The following is a 23,239-nucleotide window of genomic DNA, read 5'->3' as shown; positions in this document are numbered from 1 at the left end:
ACAGGAACAAATTTTAGTTTCCATGAAGGAACGGGCTGCGCCTAGCTTATTCCCAGTCTCTGTCTCTAGTGCCTAGCACAGAGCTTCCCACAGTAAATACTCACTACGTATCGACTGAATGAATAAATCTTGCTTTGCCTACCAATGTGGGAATTCAGACAGGAAAAAAGGAGACTCCACCACCCTGGATACATCACAGTTAATCTGTAAGAAAATGACCCCAGAAAACGACTTTATCAAGTACAACTGTATAGGTTTTGTCTTGAGACACAGGTCCAAGATCACATGGACCCTGTCATACGGTTCCTTTGAATTCAGTTTTGAAAACATAGAACAGTAGCATAACCTGGAAACAGGTGGACAAATTTAATTTAGAAATATTAAGTCTTTCTGACTTTAGAAAAGCATTCTTTAATTTTCCTCCTAGAAAAACTGTTATGGAACACAACACAGTATTTAGAGACTACTGGCTTTTTACGGTTGCCGAGGTGCTCCATATGGTATTCATAATAGTTTTTGCATGTCTGCCACGAGTTCTGAAATCCTGTGATAAAAGTGCTTTATAAATGTTAGCAGCCATTGACCTTAAAAATGGGAAGTTAGGCAGATGAAGTATCATATTTTAATGTTTCAGGAACGACTAATAAAAGGAATATACAGCTCTTTGGTTAAACAGCTAAATATGTTTTATGCAGATGTTAGGAGCAAATTTTTTTATTGAATCTACATTAATGCCATAAGAGGAAAGAACTTGATAAATTGCTAAAATACTTACCTTCCAATTTATCTTCTCTCACTACTGCAACCTTGTGGCACTGTAAGGAAATAACACTTCATTAATGTTCAAAGCCTTACAACTTGCAATTATCAAGTTTCCTAGCCAATAATTCAATTGTACTTGGATATAAAATTAGAAATATTAAGTAGCCCTGAAAATATGTTACAGTTTAATAGTTACACTCATTTTTAACTTGCTTACATTAAAACTTCTCAATGAGGTTAAAGAAAATGATAAAGTATAGATATCAATACAATTTTAAAAAGACCCACAGTGCCATGGCTGGTGTGGCTCAGTGGATTGAGTGCTGGCCTGAGAACCAAAGGGTCGCCAGTTCAATTCCCAGTCAGGGCACATGCCTGGGCTACAGGCCAGGTCCCCAGTAAGGGGTGTGCAAGAGGCAACCATACATTGATCTTTTTCTCTCCTCTTTCTGTCTCTCTTCCCCTCACTCTAAAAAATAAATAAAGAAAATCTTTTAAAAATAAATAAATAAGAAGACCCACAACATCACAAATCAGTGTGAGGGAAAGAGGACTCTTCAATAGGTAATGTAGTGAGAACTACTGTATAATCACATAGAATCTGATAAAAATTGAATGTCTCACACCATAAAACAGAATAAATTCTTAATGGATCTGAGATCTAAATGTAAAGAATGAAGCCATACGAACACTAAGAAAATATGGGTGAATTCTTCAAAAAACTGATAAAATCTGAGAATGAGGAAGTTTCCTAACTATAATTCAAAATTCAGAAATAATAGAAGTCCATAAAACCTGACAATTTTTAGATGACAAATAAATAAAAAATTAAAACTTTAACTAAAGTACACAGACAAATGATAAAGTGGAAAAAATACCTGCAAGTTATATCACAAAGGGTTAATAGACAGCTTCTAAAATAGAGAAAACAAAAACTAGCAATCCTTTAGAAAAATGAGCAAGCCCTGGCTGGTGTGGCTCAGGGGATTGAGCACTGGCCTGCAAACCAAAGGGTCACCGGTTCGATTCCCAGTCAGGGCACATGCCTGGATGGCAGGCCAGGTCCCCAGTGGTGGGGTACGTGAGAAGCAGCCACACATTGATGTTTCTCTCCCTCTCTTTCTCTCTCCCTTCCCCTCTCTAAAAATAAATAAATAAAATCTTTTTTTTTAAAAATGAGCAAGACAAATGACCAGACAGTTCACAGAAAAAGAAATGCAAATAACCCTGAAACATAAGACAAGGGCTGTGTGGAAACACACTCACATACGTTGCTGCTGGAAATGAACAATGGAGAGGTATTTGGCAATACCCAACGAAGTACATAAACACCCTAATTCTAGGAACATAACCTTAAGACTCATTGGCGAAAATATACAGAACACACATATACTAAGCTATTCAGTGCAGCACTATTTGTAATAGCCAAAGGTTATAAATAATAAATAACTATCAATAAGGAACTGCTGAATAAAGTAAGGTATATCTATTAATGTAGGACCATGTGGCTGTAAAAAAAAGAATGTAGACTATTTCTACAACTACTATGGAGTGATGCTCGGGATTTATTGTTAAGTGAAAAAAGCAAAGTCTGGATAGGATGTAATGTATGCAAACTTTTACCTAAGAAAGGGGGTAATATGAATATATATTTGCTTGTATTAAAAAACATGTATAACAAAAACAATGGAAGGAGAACACAAAACCAATAAAAAGCATTACCTGAAAAGGAAAGGAGGGAACCTAAAAGTTCAAAGAGGGAAAAAAAATTGAATTTAACTAGTTGGTGGTTTAACTACAGAGAGGAATTATCTCAAGTGATTCTAAAACATAGGTTGATCGTGCATCCCTCGTAGGACATATCCTATAGACCAAAACAACTGCAAAGAAGTCAAACTATTCCCAGTAATATTATTAGTAAAAATAGTGGTTTTGCTTTTCTAAATCTCACATATTTGGCTAAAGCAAATACATATTTATGTTAATATAGGACCCACCAAAATTCACATAAGAGAAAAGAGCAGTATAAAATCAAGTAACTTTTTAAAAAAATGTAATTGTAAGTCTGAACTAGGGATGTTATTGTGTTTTCATAATGTGCTTTCTCTTAAAAAAAACAAAACAAGCATTCTTAAAAATGTCATCTGCAAAGCTGTACAATAAAAATTATAGAGCTTATGAGAAAAAGAGCATTAGGAACTAACCACTCAAGCCTATGCAACTTTGTAATAAGAGACCTAAAAATAATAATTGGTACCCTTAGGAGAAACTTTGGACAACCCAGAGAGTTTGGTGTGGTTATATGCTGCCTCCGGGGATACTGAAAACGCATAAAACAACTCAGTGAAATGCCAGCGTGAAGATACGAAAATAACGCACACCAGAGCAGAGCTCCAAGTCGGTGGGTTCTGGTCAAAAGTTTAGTACCCACAAGCCCAGAACCTGGCTGAGGGTAAGCCCCTGGAGTTTTTCAGCAGTTTAGGAAAAGGAAAAGATATGGCTAGTTAATGAGAGGAAGTTCTTCCTTATACAACAATTTCAGCCAATAATATGCAGAAAGAATGACAGAAGTAGAACATGACCATTTTTAACTCCTTGCAAATTAATGATCTAGGCAATAATAAAATAAAAGTCAATCTCAGCTAAAACCAATAAATGAAAAAAAGCTAATGGGGAACTTCATACAGGATGGATCAGGCTGACAACCTCTTAACAAAACAAAAGGAATCAACCAAATGTCCCCTTGGGATTCTCAAATAATTCTTCAAAGCATCAGAATACATGGATCATTCTCAAAGGTAGACCACACAATAGGACACAAAAGAATTCTTAACAAAATCAAGAAAACTGAAATTATATCAAGCATTTTCTCAGATCACAATGGCATGGAATTATAAATCAACCTCAGTAAAAAACTCAAAATCATTCACACACATGGAGACTAACTAGCAGGTTACTAAATAATGAGTGGGTCATCAATGAGAACAAGGAAGAAGTAAAAAGGACCTGAAAACAAATGAAAATGAACACGCAACGCAAAACCTATGGGACACAGCGAAAGCAGTCCTGAGAGGGAAGTTCATAGTGTTACAAGCTTACCTAAAGAAGACAGAAAAATCTCAAACAACCTAACCCTATACTTCAAAGAACTAGAAAAACAGCAGCAAGGGAGTAGAAGGAAATAATCAAGATCAGAGTGGAAATAAATGACACAGAATAAAAAATCAATTTAAAAGATCAATGAATCCAGAAGCTGGTTCTTTGAAAAAATAAACATAATTGATGAAGCTTTCACCAGATTCATCAAGAAAAAACAGAGGACCCAAATTAATAAAATCAGAAATGAAAGAGGAGAAATAACAATGGATACCAAAGAGATACAAAGGATTGTAAGAAAGTACTATGAACAACTATATGCCAAGAAATTAGACAACTGGGTGAAATGGATAAATTTCTAGAATCATACAATCTCCCAAGACTGAATCAGGGAGAAGCAGAACACCTGGATAAACCAATGACAACTAATGAAATCGAAGCAGTAAACCAAAACCCCCCAGCAAACAAAAGTCCTGGACCAGATGGCTTCACAGGCAAATTTTACCAAACACTTAAAGAAAAACTAACACCTATCCCTCTCAAACTATTCCAAAAAATTCAAGAGGGAAGGCTTCCAAACTCTTTTTTACGAGGCCAGTATTCCAAAACCAGGTAAAGACACAAGAAAGAAGGAAAACTCTAAGTCAATATCCCTGATGAACATTGATGCTAAAATCCTCAACAAAATACTAGCAACCCGGATCCAGCAATACATTAGAAAAAGATCATACACCATGATCAAGTGGGAATTATCCCTGGGATGCAATGTTGATACAATATTTTCAAATCACTAAATGTAATACATCACATAAACAAAACAAAAAATATCATATGATCATATCAATAGAGGCAGAAAAAGCATTCAATAAAATCCAGCACCCATTTATGATAAAAACTCTCAGCAAAGTGGGAATAGAGGGATCATACCTCAACATAATAAAGGCCATATATGAAAAATCTACAGCCAACATCATACTCAATGGGCAAAAACTAAAAGCTTTCCCCCTAAGATCAGGAAGAAGACAAGGGTGTCCATAGTCCCCACTCTTATTCAACATAGTACTGCAAGTCCTAGCCACAGTGATCAGACAAGAAGAAGTAAAAGGCATCAAATTGGAAAGAAGGAAATAAAACTGTCATTTGCAGGTGACATGGTATTGTACATAGAAAACCCTATAGGCTCCACCAAAAAACTACTACTAATAGAATAAATGAATTCATTTATTTAATAAATGAATTTGGCAAAGTAGCAGGCTACAAAATCAATACTCAGAAGTCAAAGGCATTTCTATACACCAATATTGAACTATCAGAAACTAAGAAAACAATCTCAGTTACTATTGTAACAACAACAAAAAAAATGAGGTACCTAGGAGTAAATTTAAGCAAGGAGGTAAAAGACCCATATTCAGAAAACTATAGGACACTGAAGAAAGAAATTGAGGAAGATACAAATAAGTGGAAGAGTATACTGTGTTGATGGACTAGAAGAATTAACATCATTAAAATGTCCATACTACCCAAAGCAATCTACAGATTCAACCCACTTCCTATTAAAATATCAATGGCGTATTTCAAAGATCTAGAACAAATATTCAAAAAAGATATATGGAACCAAAAAAGACCTAGAATAGCCTCAGCAATCTTGAGAAATAAGAACAAAGTTGGAGGGATCACCATATCTGACATCAAACTATACTACAAGGCCACTGTAATCAAAATAGTCTGGTACTGGCATAAGAATAGACACATAGAACAACAGAATAGAATAGAGAGCCCAGAAATAAATCCACATCTTTATGGGCATTTAATGTTTGACAAAGGAAGAGCATACAATGGAGCAAAGACAGTATCTTCAATAACACGCATTGTGAGAACCGGACTAGTACTTGCAAAAAAATGAAACTAGACCACCAACTTACACTATACACTAGAATAAACTCAAAATGGATAAAAGACTTAAATGTAAGTTGTGATGCCATAAAAATTCTAGAGGAAAAACATAGGCAGTAAAATTTCAGATATTTGCATAGCAATATGTTTGCTGATCTATCTCCTATCTCCTAAGGCAAGGGAAACACAGGAAAAAATAAACAAATGGGACCACATCAAATTAAAAAGCTTCACCATAACTAAAGAAACCATCAGCAAAATGAAAAGGGAACCTACTATATGGGAGAACATATTTGCCAGTGATAAATCAGACAAGAGTTTAATCTCCAAAATATATAAAGAACTCCTAAGATTCAACACCAGAAAGACAGACAAACCAATATAAAAATGGGCAAAGGCCCCAGCTGGTGTGGCTCAGTAGACTGAGCGCTAGTCAGAGAACCAGGGGGTCACTGGATTGAATCCCGGGCAGGGTAAAATGCCTGGGTTGTGAGCCAGGTCCCTGGTGGGGGGCATGCAAGAGGCAGCCACACACTGATGTTTCTCTCCCTCTTTCTCCCTCCCTTCCCCTCTCTCTAAAAATAAATAGATAAAATCTTAAAAAAAAAAAAAAAAGGGGGCAAAGGATCTGAATAGACACTTCTCCAAAGAGGACATACAGATGGCCCACAGACATATGAAAAAATGCTCACGATCACTAGCTATCAGAGAGATACAAATTAAAACCATAATGAGATATCACCTGACACCTTCCAAAGTGGCTATCATTAATAAATCAACAAACAAGGGCTGGCGAAGATGTGGAGAAAAGGGAACCCGAGTGCACTGGTGGTGGGAGTGCAGACTGGTGCAGCCACTGCGGAAAGCAGTATGGGAGACACCTCAAAAAATTAAAAATGGAACTGCCTCATGACCCAGCGATTCCACTTTTGGGAATTTACCTGAAGAACCCCACAGTACTAATTCCAAAGAACATGAGCACCCCTATGTCCATTGCAGCGTTATTCACAATCACCAAGATACAGAAGCAGCCCTAGTGCCCATCAGTAGATGAGTGGATAAAACAACTACAGGACATTTACACAATGGACTACTACTTGGCCATAAAAAAGAAGGAATTCTTACCTTTTGTGACAGCAGGGATGGAACTGGAAACTATTACGCTAAGCGAAATAAGCCAGTCAATGAAAGACAAATACCATATGATCTCACTTATAACTGGAACTGAAGGAACAAAATAAACTAACGAGCAAAACAGAATCAGAGGCACAGAAACAAGGAACAGACTGACAGCTGTAAGGGGGGAGGGGAGGGGGTGAGACTGGTTGAAAGACGGTGACGGGATTAGACAAAACTCGTGTGTACCACCCACAGACACAAACAACAGCACAGGGACTGACTGTGAGAAAGGGGCACTGGGGGAAGGGAGGCACAGGTAGAAAAATTGGAACAAGTGTAACAGTATAAACAATAAAAAAAAAATTTAATAAAATGGTCTAAAAAAAGAAAGGGAGAAAAACAAGTAATTCTTTAGAAGACTCTCTGGGATGAGATTAGGAGGAGGCTTTTACTTTTGTTAAACATTTTTTACAATAATCACAGTCAATGGAAAAATAAAAAGTATATTTCAAAACCCATTCAAAGCCTATAATTTCTCTCTTTCCTTTCTAGAAACACTTAAAACTTGAAGAAATTTAAAACAACACTACCTGTAATTATGCTTAATATTCTGACTTTCCACAGGAGGGCTCTCTCCTAGAAAACAGCATGGGTAAGCATCCACGCTCGGTCAGTCATTCCACAGGGTCCACAGGGCTGGCCCGTGAGGCTATTAGGAGGGTGAGTACAGAGCTCCAAAATCCTCACAGTCCCTTCAACCACAGCAATCCTACTCTCAATATATTTTTTAATATTAGGATTGTATTGTTTTAAAGATTTTATTCATTTATTTTTAGAGAGAGGGGAAGGGAGGGAGAAAGAGAGGGAGAGAAACATCAATGTGTGGTTGCCTCTCACGTGCCCCCTACTGGGGACCTGGCCAGCAACCCAGGCATGTGCCCTGACTGGGAACTGAACCTGCAACCCTTTGGTTCTCCGGCTGGCGCTCAATCCACTGAGCCACACCAGCCAGGGTGTATATTAGGAATTTAATTAAGATTTTGTTTGAAAGCATTCTGCTGCTTAAAAAAAGATGGGCAGAATATTAATGCCTTATTAAATCTCAAAACAGAAAGCCTTCATAAGCAAGCTACAGCACCAAAGTTTTTAACTGACAAGGGTTACACCTCATTTTGAAAAATCATCTCTAAAACATGCACTGAGGAACACAGTCTGAATCCACTTTCAGGGGTTTACCCTCAAACCCTCTGAACCCCAAGAACCATGCAAAGATTCCACATTAAGAACCTCTGTCATATGGCTTAGAATAAAAATTTACAACTTTATCTTAAAACATAAATTCTTAACCTTAGACCCTGCTCCAGAATTATGTGTGAACATTCAAAATTTTACAAATATATCAAAATTTTTCTTTCAGATTCTCAAAAAAAACAGTGATCAAAAAAAGAATACAGCGCACTGCTTTAAAGAAACCCAAGGACTCCCAGATAAAGAACTGGCTACGACTAGACTGAAGGCACCGGCTAAAGGGAGGCAGGGGAGAGCAAGTTCACCCTGGAAACCAAAGGAAGGAAGACATCAGAGGCAAACTTTGGCAGTATCTACTCAGGAGCCATACAGAGAGAGGATTCAAGCGCCGGGTTTATTTCTAACAGTAAATGAATCAGGTCTGCTTAATTCTGTGTTTCAGATACACAATGACATCTAATTCTACACTCGCAACTATCTTGATTATCAGCTGGCTTGTCAAATAGCTTACCAACAGGGAAAGAAATTGCGGGTTGGAGAATACAAGGATCTGATCCCGCTAGCAATTTTGTTTCTCCTTGTAAATTATTCAACTGTCATTCTAGTTTTAATCTCACATGCTTGGGGCTCTATTGCTCTAAGACAAATCCAGGCAGTATTTTGATAAATCAGGCTTCTGGATACATGAGTCGGAGGGAAAGTCAAAGAGAAGAGGACACAGATACTGGAGGATCTCTGAGGAGCCCTGATTCTTGGGCTAAGTTCTGTAGGGCTAGTGGTTGTGGAAGGAGCAAAAGAACCTTCAAATCAGAGATTTGGGGAAGTGAGAACAGAAGAAACGTGCCTTACTTCCGGGAGGAAGCCAGAGAGGAGGAATTATCAAAGTTCCCAAGAATCAGTCTGGTGCAGAAAAGCAAGCTATCGCAGCAGAGCTTCCCACGTCATGAGAGCAGTAGATAGAACAGCCCCTCCGTCCCAGGGGGAACGCGAAAGTAGCGAAGAGGAAGTCAGCAGACCTGAGAGAGCACGGTGGTCAGGAAGATGAAAATGCAGCAGGGACCTGAGCTGAGGGGTGACCACACACCAGACGGGAAAGATGCGTGAAAATAAAGGTGTGGCCAACCCATGCCTCTGCATTCACAGGTCCCTGCCAACACCCCCAGCCTTCAGTCTCTAAGACATAAGCCTACCAAAATGAATGCTCAAATTAAAATCAACTTCAGTTCAAAAATAATAAGATTATACTTTCTGAACAGCTAAGTGTGTGACTTGACATTTGAACAGGATGGAAACAAACCACCGTTTTCCCTAATATACCTTCAAGAGAAAGAGGAGTAACAGAAGCAGTCTCCTAATGGCGCGTTGTGTAGGAAAACTGCATAATAATGCTAACGTCTCTGCATCACAGCCAAGATACTGCCTAAACTTCTCAAGACTTTTAGGTTTATTCTACAAATTCAAAATAATCATCTTTAGGTAGCTTTTTAAAAAAATCCTCACCCAAGGACATGCTTATTGATTTTTAGAGAGAGGGCAAAGGAGGGAAAGAGAGAAGTAGAGACACACCGATACAAGAGAGAAGCATCGACTGGCTGCCTCTCATACCCACCCCCACCCAGGACCAAACCCACAACCTAGGCATGTGCCCGGACCGGGAACTGAACACGTAACCTTTTGGTGTATGGGACAACGCTCCAACCAACTAAGCCACATCAGCCAGGGACAGGTAGCTTTTAAAACTTCCAAAATACTAAATCTTGTGTTCTCCCACCCCCATATTGTTATTTAACAGTTTATAGCTCAAACATATTTAAGCTCATTATAACATTCTGAGAACTTACCAAATGTTCATTCTGAACAAGACTGCCAGACACTAAGTAGGTGACATGCAGCTGGGCTCCCGAATTTTCCTTTCGTTTCCTTTCGACATAATCATACAGCATCCTGTTCCAAACGAAATGCACAAGAAAGTCATTAGTAAGAGTTTGTTACCTCATCAACTCTTAATTTGTGACTTAAAAGACAGGTATATTAAATCTGGCAGGTCATTACATTTTCTACAGAATTTTTACTCAGTCTGTGGACAGAGGTTTAAGTTGAGGCCAACTTACTGAGATGGCACAGTGACCCAGGTCATAACTGAAATAAAAGAAATCTAGTAATAGGCCCAGAAGGAGACAGCCTGCAATAAAACAGTAACATGTAATGAATAGGACACTCAACCAAGGATAAGATCAGTCACTGTGTGATCCTGGATAGTTACTTTTTCTAGGCCTCTCAATATCCCGAAGTATAAAATGGGAGGGCTGTACTAGACACATGAGTGATTCTTTGACCCTGGGATTTATGTGGCCATCTATAACCCTCCAGCCCCAAGACTGTAAGTAAAATGTACATGTGCTTTTTCACGCAGCAACAGTTCAGGGTTTTCAATGGTTTCTCAAAAGGGTTCCTAAACATCAGGAACCACTAAGTACATGACCACAATGTCCACTTTGCAATTCGTCTTATGATCACTCAGATTCAGTGCTGTTTCCGAACTGCATGATGCAGCGGCTTACTCCTAGCGCCCCGTACTCAGAGTACTCAGAGTATTCGTTAGCCTGAGACTGCCGAACACTCGATGTAGAAATAATGTTAAAAATCCCTAGATGCATTTTTATCCTTATGATTCAGCAAGTATCAGAGGTTGGCTCCCCTCCACAACTCACAGATTAACAAAAACAGCGAAAGAGACACATCATTTGTATCTTTCATTTCAAGAAATATATACTGAGTCTATATAACATGTCATACTTCTGCCAAGGAAAGCTAGAATTCAAACTCGAAAATTCGAAGACAAATCCAACCTACACTGCTGACCACTCTTTTTGAAGCACCTGCTCTCTTAGCGTCCATGATCCCACGCCCCAGTGGGTCTGCTGCTACGGCCCCAACTGCCCCGCTCCATTTCCTGCACAGGCTTGATCACCTCCTCCTTTTCTGTAACAGTTAGGGTCTGTCTTCAGCCATCTTTCCACTTTACCTATTAGAGTGACAAACCACCTGGGTGTGCCTGGACTTCGGAGATTTCCTGAGACATGGATTTTTGGTGCTGACACCATCAGTCCTGGACAAACCAGATGGTCAGTCTATTTCATTCATCCCCACGGCTCCACTTTCTCCTGACAACAACGTCTGCCCAAACCACCAGGCCAGAAATCTGGGAGTCATTACCCTTCACTTCTCCCTCTCCGGCGAGTTGCCAAATCTAGTCAGTTCTCCCTCCCAAGTAATTCTTGACTCCATGCCCTTCAAATCTCTTGACTGGACTACTTCAGTTCCAAGTGTCAATTCTGCACACCTCCCCCCCCCCCTTCATTATGCACAGGCCTGCCAGTGTAAAAGTGTCAAGAATGCAAATCAAGTCATTAAGTCAACAAAACTTTACTGAGTGGCTACTCTGTTTTGTGCCTTAAGGAGAGAGCAATGAACAAAGCAAAAGTTCCTAACCTTTTAGAGCTTACATTACAGAAAAGAGAGACAAATGAAAAACTACATATATGTTAAATGGCAGTAAATCTATGGGGGGGCGCGGGCAGTAAGAATAGAGAGTGCCTGAGAAGTATGGCTATTTTATATCAGGTGATTAGGGAAGGCCTCAGGAGCAGAACCCTGCAAGAAGTGAGGAAGCCACCACTGTGGCTTGGGGAATGTTCCAGGCAGAGAGAACAGCAAATGCGAAGGTCCTCAGGCAAGCATGTAGGCAAGATATGAAGAACAGAAAGGAGGCAAGTGTGCTGACCCAGAATAAGGAAGAACAGTGGTGGCAGACAGCCAAGTGCCAGACACTGGCTTTGTGGCCCTATGGAGAACTCAGAGCAAGTTAAGTCATCAGAAGGTCGAGAGCACAAATACCACGACCTCACCTTTTAGAAGGGTCCCTGACTGCTGTGTATAAAACACACTGCTGAGTGGCAAGGCAGGAAGCAGGGAGACCAGTTAGGAGGCTACTGCAGTCATCCAGGCTAGAGAGGATGGTGGCTCAGACCAGGGTGGTCACAATGGAGGTAGTAAATTAGTGGATGACTTCTAGGAGAATTTAAAGGGAGAAATAACAGTATTCGCTGATGGACTGATTGTGGGGTATGAGAGAAAAAGAAGTTATGAGTGACTGAACTAACCAACTCAAAGAATAAAGTCATTCACTGAGATGGGGAAAAGCAGGCGAAGTAGGTGTTGGGGGTAGAAATCAGGAGTTAGCTTTGGGGCATGTTAAGTCTGAGTTGCCTATTAGTCACTAAGTGATGGTGAAAAGGTTGCTGGATATTCTTGTCTCAAGTATTATTCTTTATTCAAAAAATTTCAGTAGCACCCCATCCCCTAGGGATCAACCCAACTCCCTAGCGATGACATGTATGACCCTTCTCGTTCCGATCCCCTTTATCGCCCACCATCCTCTCACACCCACACTATCTGCATTCTCAGGAAACATGCTGCAGTTCCCCTTGCTCCTTTGGATGCCTCTCCTGCCTGCAATGCTCTGCTCGGGCACCTAATTCCCCATCCACACTGCAGCTCAATTATCACCTCCTATGTGAAGCCTTCTCTAAAACCACAGGCCAGCAGGGCGCCCCTGACTTCTCGGCTCTAACAGAGCCTATCCCATACCTGTTATTACGGCACTTACCACATCGTACTCTAACTACTTGGTTCCTATACAGGCCATCCCCACTAGACTATATGCTCCCTAAGGACAAAAACGTGCCCTATTTAGCATTTTTGTTGACTGCTCTATCTTGTTCTCTTTTAGTGTTTCCTTCCACACAGTGATTGCACTAGGAAAGATGGGGTAACACAAATTCATGAACATTTTGGTTTACTTATGCTAGTTAGAACCACGCTAATAAAATAAATGATAGGCAGCGGCCATGCCCAAGATGCTCTGAAGCTTGCTGGCTAAATCTTTTATCTATGACTCATATATCATCACAGACATCCTCTATGTACTTGTCTCCTTAAACAACCCCCAGTTCTATTATGTTAACTGGAAGTCAAAACTGCACAAACTCTTTGAAAAAAATAGTTTCTGCACACCTTTAGAGTCTCTAAGACATGTTTATCTGATTACACCAAACATTTTACCAACAAAATATGCAGAATACTCTTAAACATAAATGACAACAAACATGAATTCTTATAAGATGCACTTCCTACTCTATACATGAGTAACTATATCTTCTTATTTTAATTCATTACTTTCCCTCTTGATCAGTTCCACCCATAATTTTCCCTAGGACAAATACAGTGTATATGGTATATAGCCTTTCCTAACCTAATTTAATTCCTTCATGACATTTTTACAACCTGAACTTATCTTGTATAAATTAATGACGGGGAGGACCTTGTCTATCAAGTTTGCTGTTCTATGACAGAGCCTAAAATAATGCTAAAAATATAGTAGAAATTATAGCAAAATATAGTAAGAACACTTCTTCAATGAATCCAAGCAAGTCAATACCAATCATGCCCAATCACTAACCTCAGGGCCATCAGGGATATATTAAATGCTTCTACTATAGAAATAAGCTATTGAGAAAGACAAACATGAGTTTGGTTATATGTGGCATCTAATGAACAAAATAACAAAACAGAAACAGACTCACAGATATAGAGAACAGACTGACAGCTGTCAGAGGGGAGGAAGGTTAGGGGGCTGGGTGAAAAAGGTGAAGGGATTAAGAAAAAAACACACCACACAAACAAACTCAGACACAGACAACAGTACGGTGATTACCAGAGGGTCAGCGGGGCGGGGCGAAGCAGTGGAGGGGAAACGGGAGCTAAATGGTGACAGATACACAGATGATGTATTATGAAATCTTACACTTGAAATCTACATAATTTTATTAACCAATGTCACTCAAACAAATTCAATAAAAATTAAAAAATAAAATCAGAATATGCTTCCACTATAGGTAAAGTAAGAAAAAGTGACAAGACATTCAAGTCTCAATTTTCTCATTTGTTAAGAGGTTGGTAACACCAGTGGATTGTTAAATAGATTGTGTGAGATAAATATGTGTGAAAATATCAACCATAGGTGCTTAGCATTCATTCAACAAATATCTATTGGCACCTATTAGGAGCCAAGCACTAAAGATACAATGACTGGCATGCTGTGTCTTCTAAAGATGGCTGCAGCAATGCCACCCATCCCACATACTCTTTATGTCCTCCCAGAGCGAGGTGGACTCCATCCTCTCCCCTTGAATCTGGGGGGGCTAGTGATTCGTTTTAACCAAAAGAATAAAGCAGACATGATACTGCTTGACCTTCCAGGAATCAGCTTCCGCCTTGTGCTGGAGGACTAGATTTGAAGTCCTGAGCCGCTGTTTAAGAAGTGTGACTACCCAGAGACACCCTGCTCTGATGGAGCCCAGGCCACAGAGAGAGACCATGTGCAATGTCTGGTCAACAGCCCAGCATCAACTGTCAGACGTGAACAAAGAAGCCCACAGATGACAGGGCTCCAGCCATTGAGGCTTCCCAGCTGAGACACAAGACATCACGGAGCTGAGATAAGTTATTCCCACTATGCACCACCTAATTTAAAAACCGTGATGTATTCTTACTGTGAGAACTGAGGCATTTTAACATGTTAACAAGCACTCAACACGCAGAAACTTTAAATACAGTGATAATTATTAGTGTAAGAACTACAACTAAAAGAAAATACAAAAGTGGCCTGGCTGGTGTGGCTCAGTGGATTGAGTGCCGGCCTGCAAACCGAAGTTGCCAGGTCGATCCCCAGTCTGGGCACATGCCTGGGTTGTGGGCCAAGTCCCTAGTCGAGGGCATGCAAGAGACAACCACACACTTCCCCTCTCTCTAAAAATAAATAAATAAAAAGAAAACACAAAAGTAAATCTTCTTGACTTTCAGTTAAATCCTTCCTAGACACTACATTAAAGAGTACAAGGAACAGAAGGAAAAAAATAAATTGTACTTCAGTAACAAAAACTTTTGTGCTTCAAAGGACACCATAAACAAAGTACAAAGACAACCCACAGAATGGGAGAAATTTTTTGCAAATCATATCTGATCAATGTCTAGTGTCCAGAACACAAAAAGAACTCTTACAACTCAACAATGAAAAGGACAAATAACCCAATAAAAAAAAAAATGGGTAAAGGATTAGAATAAATATTTCTCCAAAGATATACAAATGGCTAATAAGCACATGAAAAGACGATCAACACCATTAGTCATTAAGGAACGGCAAATCAAAACCATAATGATACCACCTCATACCCACTGGGATGGCTGAAATTTAAAAAAAAAGATAATCAAGAGCTGAAAAGAATGTAGAGAAACTGAAACCCTCAAACACTGCTGGTGGGATTGTAAATAACAGTTTGTCAGTTCCTCAAAATGTTAAATATAGGCTTATCATCTGACCCACAATTCCAATCCTGGGTATACACCCAGAAGTGAGAATACATGTCTGCACACGAATGTTCATAGTAGCATTACTCATAATACCCAAATGTGGAAACAACCTAAATGTTCATCAGCTGATGAATAGATAAACAAAATACGGTTTATCCATACACTCTGGGCTAAATTGTGTCCCCCAGAAAGATATGTTGACTTCCTAGCCACCAGTCACACTCAGAATGTGACCTTGCTTGGAAATGCGATCTTTGCACATAGTATCGGTTAAGCTGAGGTTAAACTGAGGGAGGGTGGGCTCCTAATCCAGTATAACTGGTACCTTATAAAATGGCCGTGTGAAGATTTAGACACACAGGGACAACAAATGTCACGTGACAACTGGGGTGATGCAGCTGTAAGCCAAGGAATGCCAAAGATTGCTGGCAAACCAAAGGCTAGGAAGAGGCAAGAAAGGATTCTTCTCCACAGGTTTCAAAGAGCATGGCCTTGCTGACACCTTGATTTTGGACTTCCGGCCTCCGGAACTGTGAGACATGCCGTATTTCCGTGATATTAAACCACCAAGTTTGTAGTACTTTGTCACATCAGCCCTGAGAAACTAGTAACGCCATATAATGGGATAATTCAGCCACAAAAATAAATGAAGTACAGTAGATCCTCAAATAAAGTCATTTCATTTTATTGATGAGAGATTGTAAGAACTCTTGTTTATTGTATCAATTAGCCTATGGTAAAACTGATTTTGTTAGAAGCCATTTCAGCCCCAGCTGGTGTGGCTCAGCGGATTGAGTGCCAGCCCGTGAATCAAAGGATCATTGGTTCAATCCCCAGTCAGGGCACATGCCTGGGTTGTGGGCCAGGTCCCCAGTAGGGGGCGTGTGAGAGACAACCACACATTGATGTTCCTCTCCTTTCTCTGTTCCCCTCTCTCTAAAAATAATTAAATCTTAAAAAAATAAATAAATAAAAGAAGCCAGTCACTTCAGATGATGTTAAGTGATGACTGACTGTCCTGATATGTGCTACAACATGGTCAAACCTTGAAACATGCTAAGTGAAAGAAACCCGGCACATGAGTTTATGTATTACATGATTCCATTTACATGAAATGGTCAGAATAAGCAAATCTATAGACAAAGAATATATTAGCAGTTGCCTAGAGCTGGGGAAAGTGAGGGTAGGATACAGGAAAATGATGAGTGACAGCTAACGGATAGAGGGTCCCTTTTGGGGGTCAATGAAAATGCTCTAAAATTAATTGTAGTTAAGGCTGAGCAACTCTTTGGATGTAGTAAAAACCAAAAAATTATATACTTTCAGTGGGGTGAATTGTATGGTATGTGAATTCTATCTCAATAAAGTTGTTTCTTTTTTTAAATACGAAAGAAATACATAAGACAGCGAGTTAGGGAGGGGTGGGGACACCTGAAAAAGAGCATTAGGGAGGGGCTGTTCCAAGAAGTGTGTGAAACCTGAGCAGCAACCTGGAGAATGACGACAGCTGGGAAAGCGTTCCAGGCAGAGGGGGTGGGGCAAACGTCGGAGGGTGAGAATGGGTCTGCATGTTTGAGGAACAGAAAGGCAAACATGGCTAGTGTGTAAGAGAGATGGAGAGTGGTATGGGTTGAAGTTGGTAGTTAGGCTGGGCCAAGACAGTGTATTAATTCTATAAAAATCACAGGTAATAAGGTAAGCTACAATAAAATTGCAGGTAGCCCTGGCTGGTGTAGCTCAGTGGATTAAGCGCAAGCCTGCGAACCAAAGGGTTGCCAGTTCAATTCCCAGTCAGGGCACATGCCTGGGTTGTGGGCCAGGTCCCCAGTAGGGGGTGTGTAAGAGGCAACCACACATTGATGTTTCTCTCCCTCTCTTTCTCCTTCCCTTCCCCTCTTTCTAAAAATAAATAAATAAAATCTAAAGCGAAATCCCAGGCAACTTTATTTCCTCTCCAATATGCACCTTTACCCCATACAAGCTTATACAGTAATAATTACCTCATTTCATATTTAAACATCTGTAACCACAACAAATAATGACTCTTACAGGCATCCATCCCCAAAAAGAGTTTGGGTGGGTCTTGGAGGCATAAACATCCAGTCAAAATCAGACTCCTAGGATTGTCAAAAAGTAACTCAAATAAAGCCAAATAACCCACTCTAGAGAATTTCTAAGACTGAGGGAACCTTCATACCACTTAAAGAAAGTTCCTGTGACTCAAAGGAACAGGAAAAAAATCAGACCACCTTTAGGGATTAAATAAACTAAATGAGTATTTAACTCAATACATGTGTCCTCAGCCTGTTCACCAATTCTTCCCTTTACGACAGAGACAACATCTGCACATTTGCAGGTCAAGAAACTTGAAGTGAATTCAAAAGCTTGTTTTTTATTTCCTTTTCAGCAAGGAGAGGTGACCTGGCAAAATTCAAGAAAGGCAATGCTCTGCACCATCCTAAACATTTCTTAGCTTCACTTGAAAGGTTCTCCCCTCTCTTACACTGTTCCACGGTTTGTGTCAAACACCTGTTGACCTCATTCTGGAGGTACTTCAGCAGCACCCAGAGATGGCCTACGGAGCACGTAAGCATGTGTGAAATTGCAGTGAAGATGTAAGATAGCAGACGTATAAATCCGAGATGTGAACAGAAATGGCTAGCCCATTTAATAAATCTGAAAGAACAAAGCGAGGTTAACCAGAGGGCAAGACTACACATAAATCCAGTAAATATATTACTACACATTTATACAAGTTTACCTATGCCCTAAATAATGGACAAAAGTAGTAAAACTAGTATTCCTTCCCATTTCCCAGGAAAAAAAAAGTTTTGCCCTAGAGGCTATCTGTAAACCTAAAAACAAAACAAAACAAACAAGAAAATTCCGATGTGGTTAAAATGAGTAGTAATTGGACTTACTGTTTGGCCTGGTTAACGTGAACTCCTAGTGTGTAGCTCAGCCATTTGTATGTCACCTGCGAAAAGGAGGAATTCTTTAGACATTTTATTAGATGATCCCAGAGTGCAGGTCAGTTCTAAGGGTTCCTAAAGAGTCCTAGTGCTAGACAATTGTGCCATCATAAACTATAATAGATGGCACCCCAGTTATGCCAAGAACCAGCTATCTGGGAAGGCAGGACTGAGGCATTTATTTTACCAATACTAAAAAGTTTGTTTCACAGACCAATGAATGGAAAAAATCTAAAAAGGAAGGAAGGCTGACTATGCATCAAAGAAAAAGTTCTCATTTTCCTCACACTCCTTGTTTTACTCTGGCCCTTTTTCTCACATTGTCCTTTTTGAGGGCCACAACTGAAAACTACCCCCAAACTCACCCCAAAGCTAGATTACCTTCAAGGGTATGACTCAGAAAAACTTCGAAGCTGCAGCCATACAAACAAACATTAAAGGGCACAGGTGCTGCCGGGGTCCGGGAATGAACGGGGCAGATGAGTACTGTAGCAGGGGCTACATTGGGAACTCCTGGCCTCGAGACTAGACCCGCCTCCCATCCTTCCTCCAACTCTCCTGTCACTCTTCTCTCAAAGTCTTCCAATTAAAAATGCTGATTTTTCCAATAACTGGAAGTGTTACCAGTTAGGCAACAGCAGTGTGATGTATAAAAAACATTAGCAAGGGACTGCTTGTCCCTTACCGCAAATAAATAAGTTATTTGGCCCCTCTGTCTGCTTCAACTGCCTTTTCTACCGACCTCTGGATGTAAATGCAATAACGTGTATTCCAAGTTCACAGGAGGCATCATCACGATTTGCAAAGTGCACTCACTTTCATTGTCTCAGTTTATCTTGACTCCACCCCCGTGAGACGCAGGTCAAGCCTGCACCGAGCCAAATTTCCAGTAAGAGGAAACTGGCTGTCAGGAGGTTAAACAGCTTGTCACTTAAGCCTGGTTACAATTTCCCCAACTGTAAATTTGGGGCTTTAAACACCAACCACCTTATAAGACAGGTGTAGAGACGCCTTAGAAATATTAACCACCAATGACCCTCCCTCCTAATCTGTGCAGTGCTCAGCACGCCCAACCAAGGGACGAGGACTTGCGTGCGCACTGGAAGACCTCTCCCGCGAGTTCTCGCTCGCCTGGGGGTACGTGGGGTGAGGACCTGTCGCCCTCGGCCAGTCCCCACGAGACCACACGGAGAAGGGTCAAGGACCCCGCCGCCCCCGCCGGGCCTAGGACCCCAGTTACACGCCCGCGTTCCCCAGTCCTAGCTCCTCACGATCTTGTTTTGGTCCATGACGAACTCGTCTATATTTTCCAGATAAAACTGGTCAGCCATGGTGCTGCGGCGCTGGGCCCCGCAGCCTCAGATCTCGCCACGCCTCCACAACCGCAGCTCCCGCCGGCGGGAAATGTCTTTCGTCCCTCCTAGTTCTCGGGTCGTTTCCCACGGCAACGGAGGCGACGCGCTACGGCGGCCGTGAGAGGGTCAAACTACTCTTTAGAGACGGTGTAGGCCGAAGTGGGCGGGGCTAGCGAGAGCGGGCGGAAGAGGAACTAGGAGAGCGGGCGTGGTCTGGCCGGCTGTCTGTGGAGCCCTGGTTACAAATCGCACCGGGGCTGCTTAGTGCCTAACCCAGGTTGAAATACGTGTCCGGGAGTCACAGTCTTTCCTCCTATAAATTAATAAAATAATCTTTGCCCTTTCATATATTTATTAAACGCATCAAGTACCTATTCTATTCCAGGCGCTTCTTGGGCACTGGGGACCCAGCAGAGAACAATAAAGAAATAAACAAGTAATTTTAGTCGGGTGATGCCAGCTGGGATAAAATGCTGCTTGTTATTGTAAGGAATTTAGAATTCAGAAGTTAGGGAAGGTTTTCCAGAGGGGATGGGAGAGGGCCAGTGGTTCTGTAGAGGCAGGAGCATTTGCTGGGAAGAGAAAACAGATCATTTTGGCTGGAATGTTGGGATTAGAGACCAACGAAGAGAGATGAGACTTCGGAGAGGCGAAATCATGCTGTCCCTACAAGGTTGTGTGCAGAGGGCACATTAACTTTATTCTGAGACGAAAATTTCAGGTTGGGGAATTTCAACTAATATTTCTTTTAACATCACCCAAAAATTCCTTAGTAATTAACTTCAGGGCCAGATAGCCCAGTTGTTTACAGCATCTTTCCCATCCACCAGGGTTGTAGGTTCATCCCATCAAAGCGCATAGAAGAATCAATGAATGCGTAAGTAAGGGGAACAACAAATTAACTCTCTCCCCACTTCTAAAAAAAGAAATTGACTTCAGACTAAGCCAGTGTAGTTCAATACAGCAGCATAGTGGATAACCTAGCAGGCTGTAGAGTTAGACCCCGGAATTGAATCCTGGTTTTGATATTTGCTGTTGTGACCCTAAGTAAGTTATTTAACCACTGCAAGCCTATTTCCCTATCTATTGGGTTGGCCAAAAAGTCTATTTAATTTTTTCTGTAAAATAAACGACACATTTTTCATTTTCACCAATAACTTTATTGATTTGGATATATTGAGTATGTCAGCTCTCTCCCGCTATTGGCTTCCAGCGGGTAGAGGCCAGGGCTGCTGCTAAACACCAAAGAATTATTTGGCCAAAATGTCGATACTACCAAGAAACTTCAGAAACCACTTTTGACATGTTCTGTAAGTCACAGCACCTTCTACATAAACTGCACAGATTTTTTTTTTGCATTTCAGTTGCGTTTTTACCTTCCTTGAAATAATAAAGCATAATATGCCGAAAATGCTGTGTATCTTCTCACATCTACAATATTAAAATGGCTGCACAAAAATTCACCAATTTTGATAAGTTTTTTTATGCATACTGTTATGACAGTTGTCACAATACAATCTAACAAAATTGTTTCAAATGAAGTTAGACATAACTAAGCACTACTAGAGCAATCATATGGAAAAAAAACTAAATGAAGTTTTTAGCCAACCCAATATAAGATGGAAATAACAATAGTACCCATTTCAAAGGTTGTATTGCCACATGTATTCATTCAAGATTTAGTTAGCAGAAGCCTAAGAGCCAGGCACTGTTGGCTCTGTTCTGGGTGCTGGAGTGCTGGGCATACAGCCGTGATCCAGTAACACAGGGAGCCTGTTCACAAGCCTACGTTCTTCTGAAGATATTTAAGTGAGGGATGGTAGTGGCTTAAAATAGGATAAGGGTAGTAAATTTTGAGAGAACATAGTGGCTTGGCTTTTCCTTTTTAGAGTCAGCAAAACCTGCTGATGATTTAGATGAGTGGAATGTAGGAAAGATAGGAACCGAGAAAAATGCTGAGATGTGGAACCTAAATTTGTAGGTAAATGATGATGCCTTTGACTATGTGGAAGACCAAGAGAGTATGCGAGAAAATCAAATAATTCTATTTGGCCAGAGTTATACACAACATACATAAAACCCTCACATCACGACTGCACACAATAAAAATTAACAACAGTCAGCTATACACTGCTAAAACCAGGCACACTACCCTGTACCGCGTGCTCTGAGAGATTTCATTTAATCCTCATAGCAACTCTGCAAATGCATTGTGCTTGCCCGTATCTTAGAGACTGTACTGCTGTCGCTTAAGAGAGGAGACATGGATTTTTTAGGTCACGAGACTAACTGGTACTACTGGGATTGGCACTCTTATTTCTTATCATTGCTCCATAGGAGTTGGATAGAAGTCAAGATAACTGACCAGAGACTTGATACTACCTCCCATAAACATGGGAGCAGATAATACAATATAGTGCACCTGGCCCAACGTGGTCCTAGATATGCCAATATTAAAAGATTGCATAACTTTTAGAAGCCAGATTAGTAGTTACCCTTGGGAGGGTAGAAACTGGAAGGTTTCTGAGAAAAGAATAATGTTCTGGTTCTAGATCTGGGTGCTGGTCTCATGGTGTGTTGAGTTTGTGAAAATGATTTGAATTGTACACTTTTGATACATACAGTTTTCTATATGTATGTTCACACCAATAAATAGTTTAAGAAAAGTGGTCATTTAAGGAATCTTAATTGCTGTGCGAAGCATTCTCAAACCAGGAAAATTGAAAATAGATACAGGTGCAAGAAAGAATAGGTTTAATCTTACCCTGTTTAAAATTTTTTTTAATTATATTTTATTAAAATCAGTTGTCCTGGTTTTTTCCCCTTGCCCCCCTCCACCCAATATCCCCTACTCCCTCAGGCAATCCCCCCACCACTGTTCATGTTCATGTGTCATGTGTGTAAGTTCTTTGGCTGCTCCATCTCCTACACTGTACTTTACATCCCCATGGCTATTCTGTAACTGCCTATTTGTACTTCTTAATCCCCTCACCTCTTCACCCATTCCCACACACTCCCCACCCATCTGGGAACCATCAAAACACTCTCCATATGCATGCTTCTGTCTCTGTTCTTCTTGTTTGTTTAGTTTGTTTTTTAGATTCAATTGTTGATAGATATGTATTTATTGCCATTTTATTGTTCATAGTTTTGATCTTCTTTTTCTTAAATGAGTCCCTTTAACATTTCACATAATAAGGGCTTGGTGATGATGAACTCCTTTAACTTGCTCTTATCTGGGAAGCACTTAATCTGCCCTTAAATTCTAAATGATGGCTTTGTTGGGTAGAGCAATCTTGGGTGTAAGTGCCTGCTTTTCATGACTTTGAATATTTCTTGCCAATCCCTTCTAGCCTGCAAAGT

The 23,239-nt window shown here is 40.4% G+C and overlaps 1 protein-coding gene across 1 annotated transcript in view; it reads right to left on the bottom strand.

Annotated features, from left to right (window-relative positions):
- The window catches only part of POLD3 (DNA polymerase delta 3, accessory subunit), a 55,392-nt gene extending 35,397 nt beyond the window's left edge, over positions 1 to 19,995 (bottom strand). The window contains exons 1-4 of the mRNA XM_024572761.3: positions 19,793 to 19,995; positions 18,471 to 18,526; positions 9,960 to 10,062; positions 776 to 815 (exon numbers count right to left, since the gene is read on the bottom strand). Coding sequence (XP_024428529.1) covers positions 776 to 815; positions 9,960 to 10,062; positions 18,471 to 18,526; positions 19,793 to 19,852 — 259 coding nt within the window. The 5' untranslated portion in view covers positions 19,853 to 19,995. The remainder of the gene's footprint in view (positions 1 to 775; positions 816 to 9,959; positions 10,063 to 18,470; positions 18,527 to 19,792) is intronic.
- Between the last annotated feature and the right edge of the window lie 3,244 nt (positions 19,996 to 23,239).

The sequence above is a fragment of the Desmodus rotundus genome, chromosome 5 (genome assembly GCF_022682495.2).
Source record: "Desmodus rotundus isolate HL8 chromosome 5, HLdesRot8A.1, whole genome shotgun sequence".
In the NCBI taxonomy this organism is placed as follows: Eukaryota; Metazoa; Chordata; class Mammalia; order Chiroptera; family Phyllostomidae; genus Desmodus; species Desmodus rotundus.
Note: the sequence above shows the minus strand (reverse complement) of the source record. Positions and strands in the feature narration are given on the sequence as shown.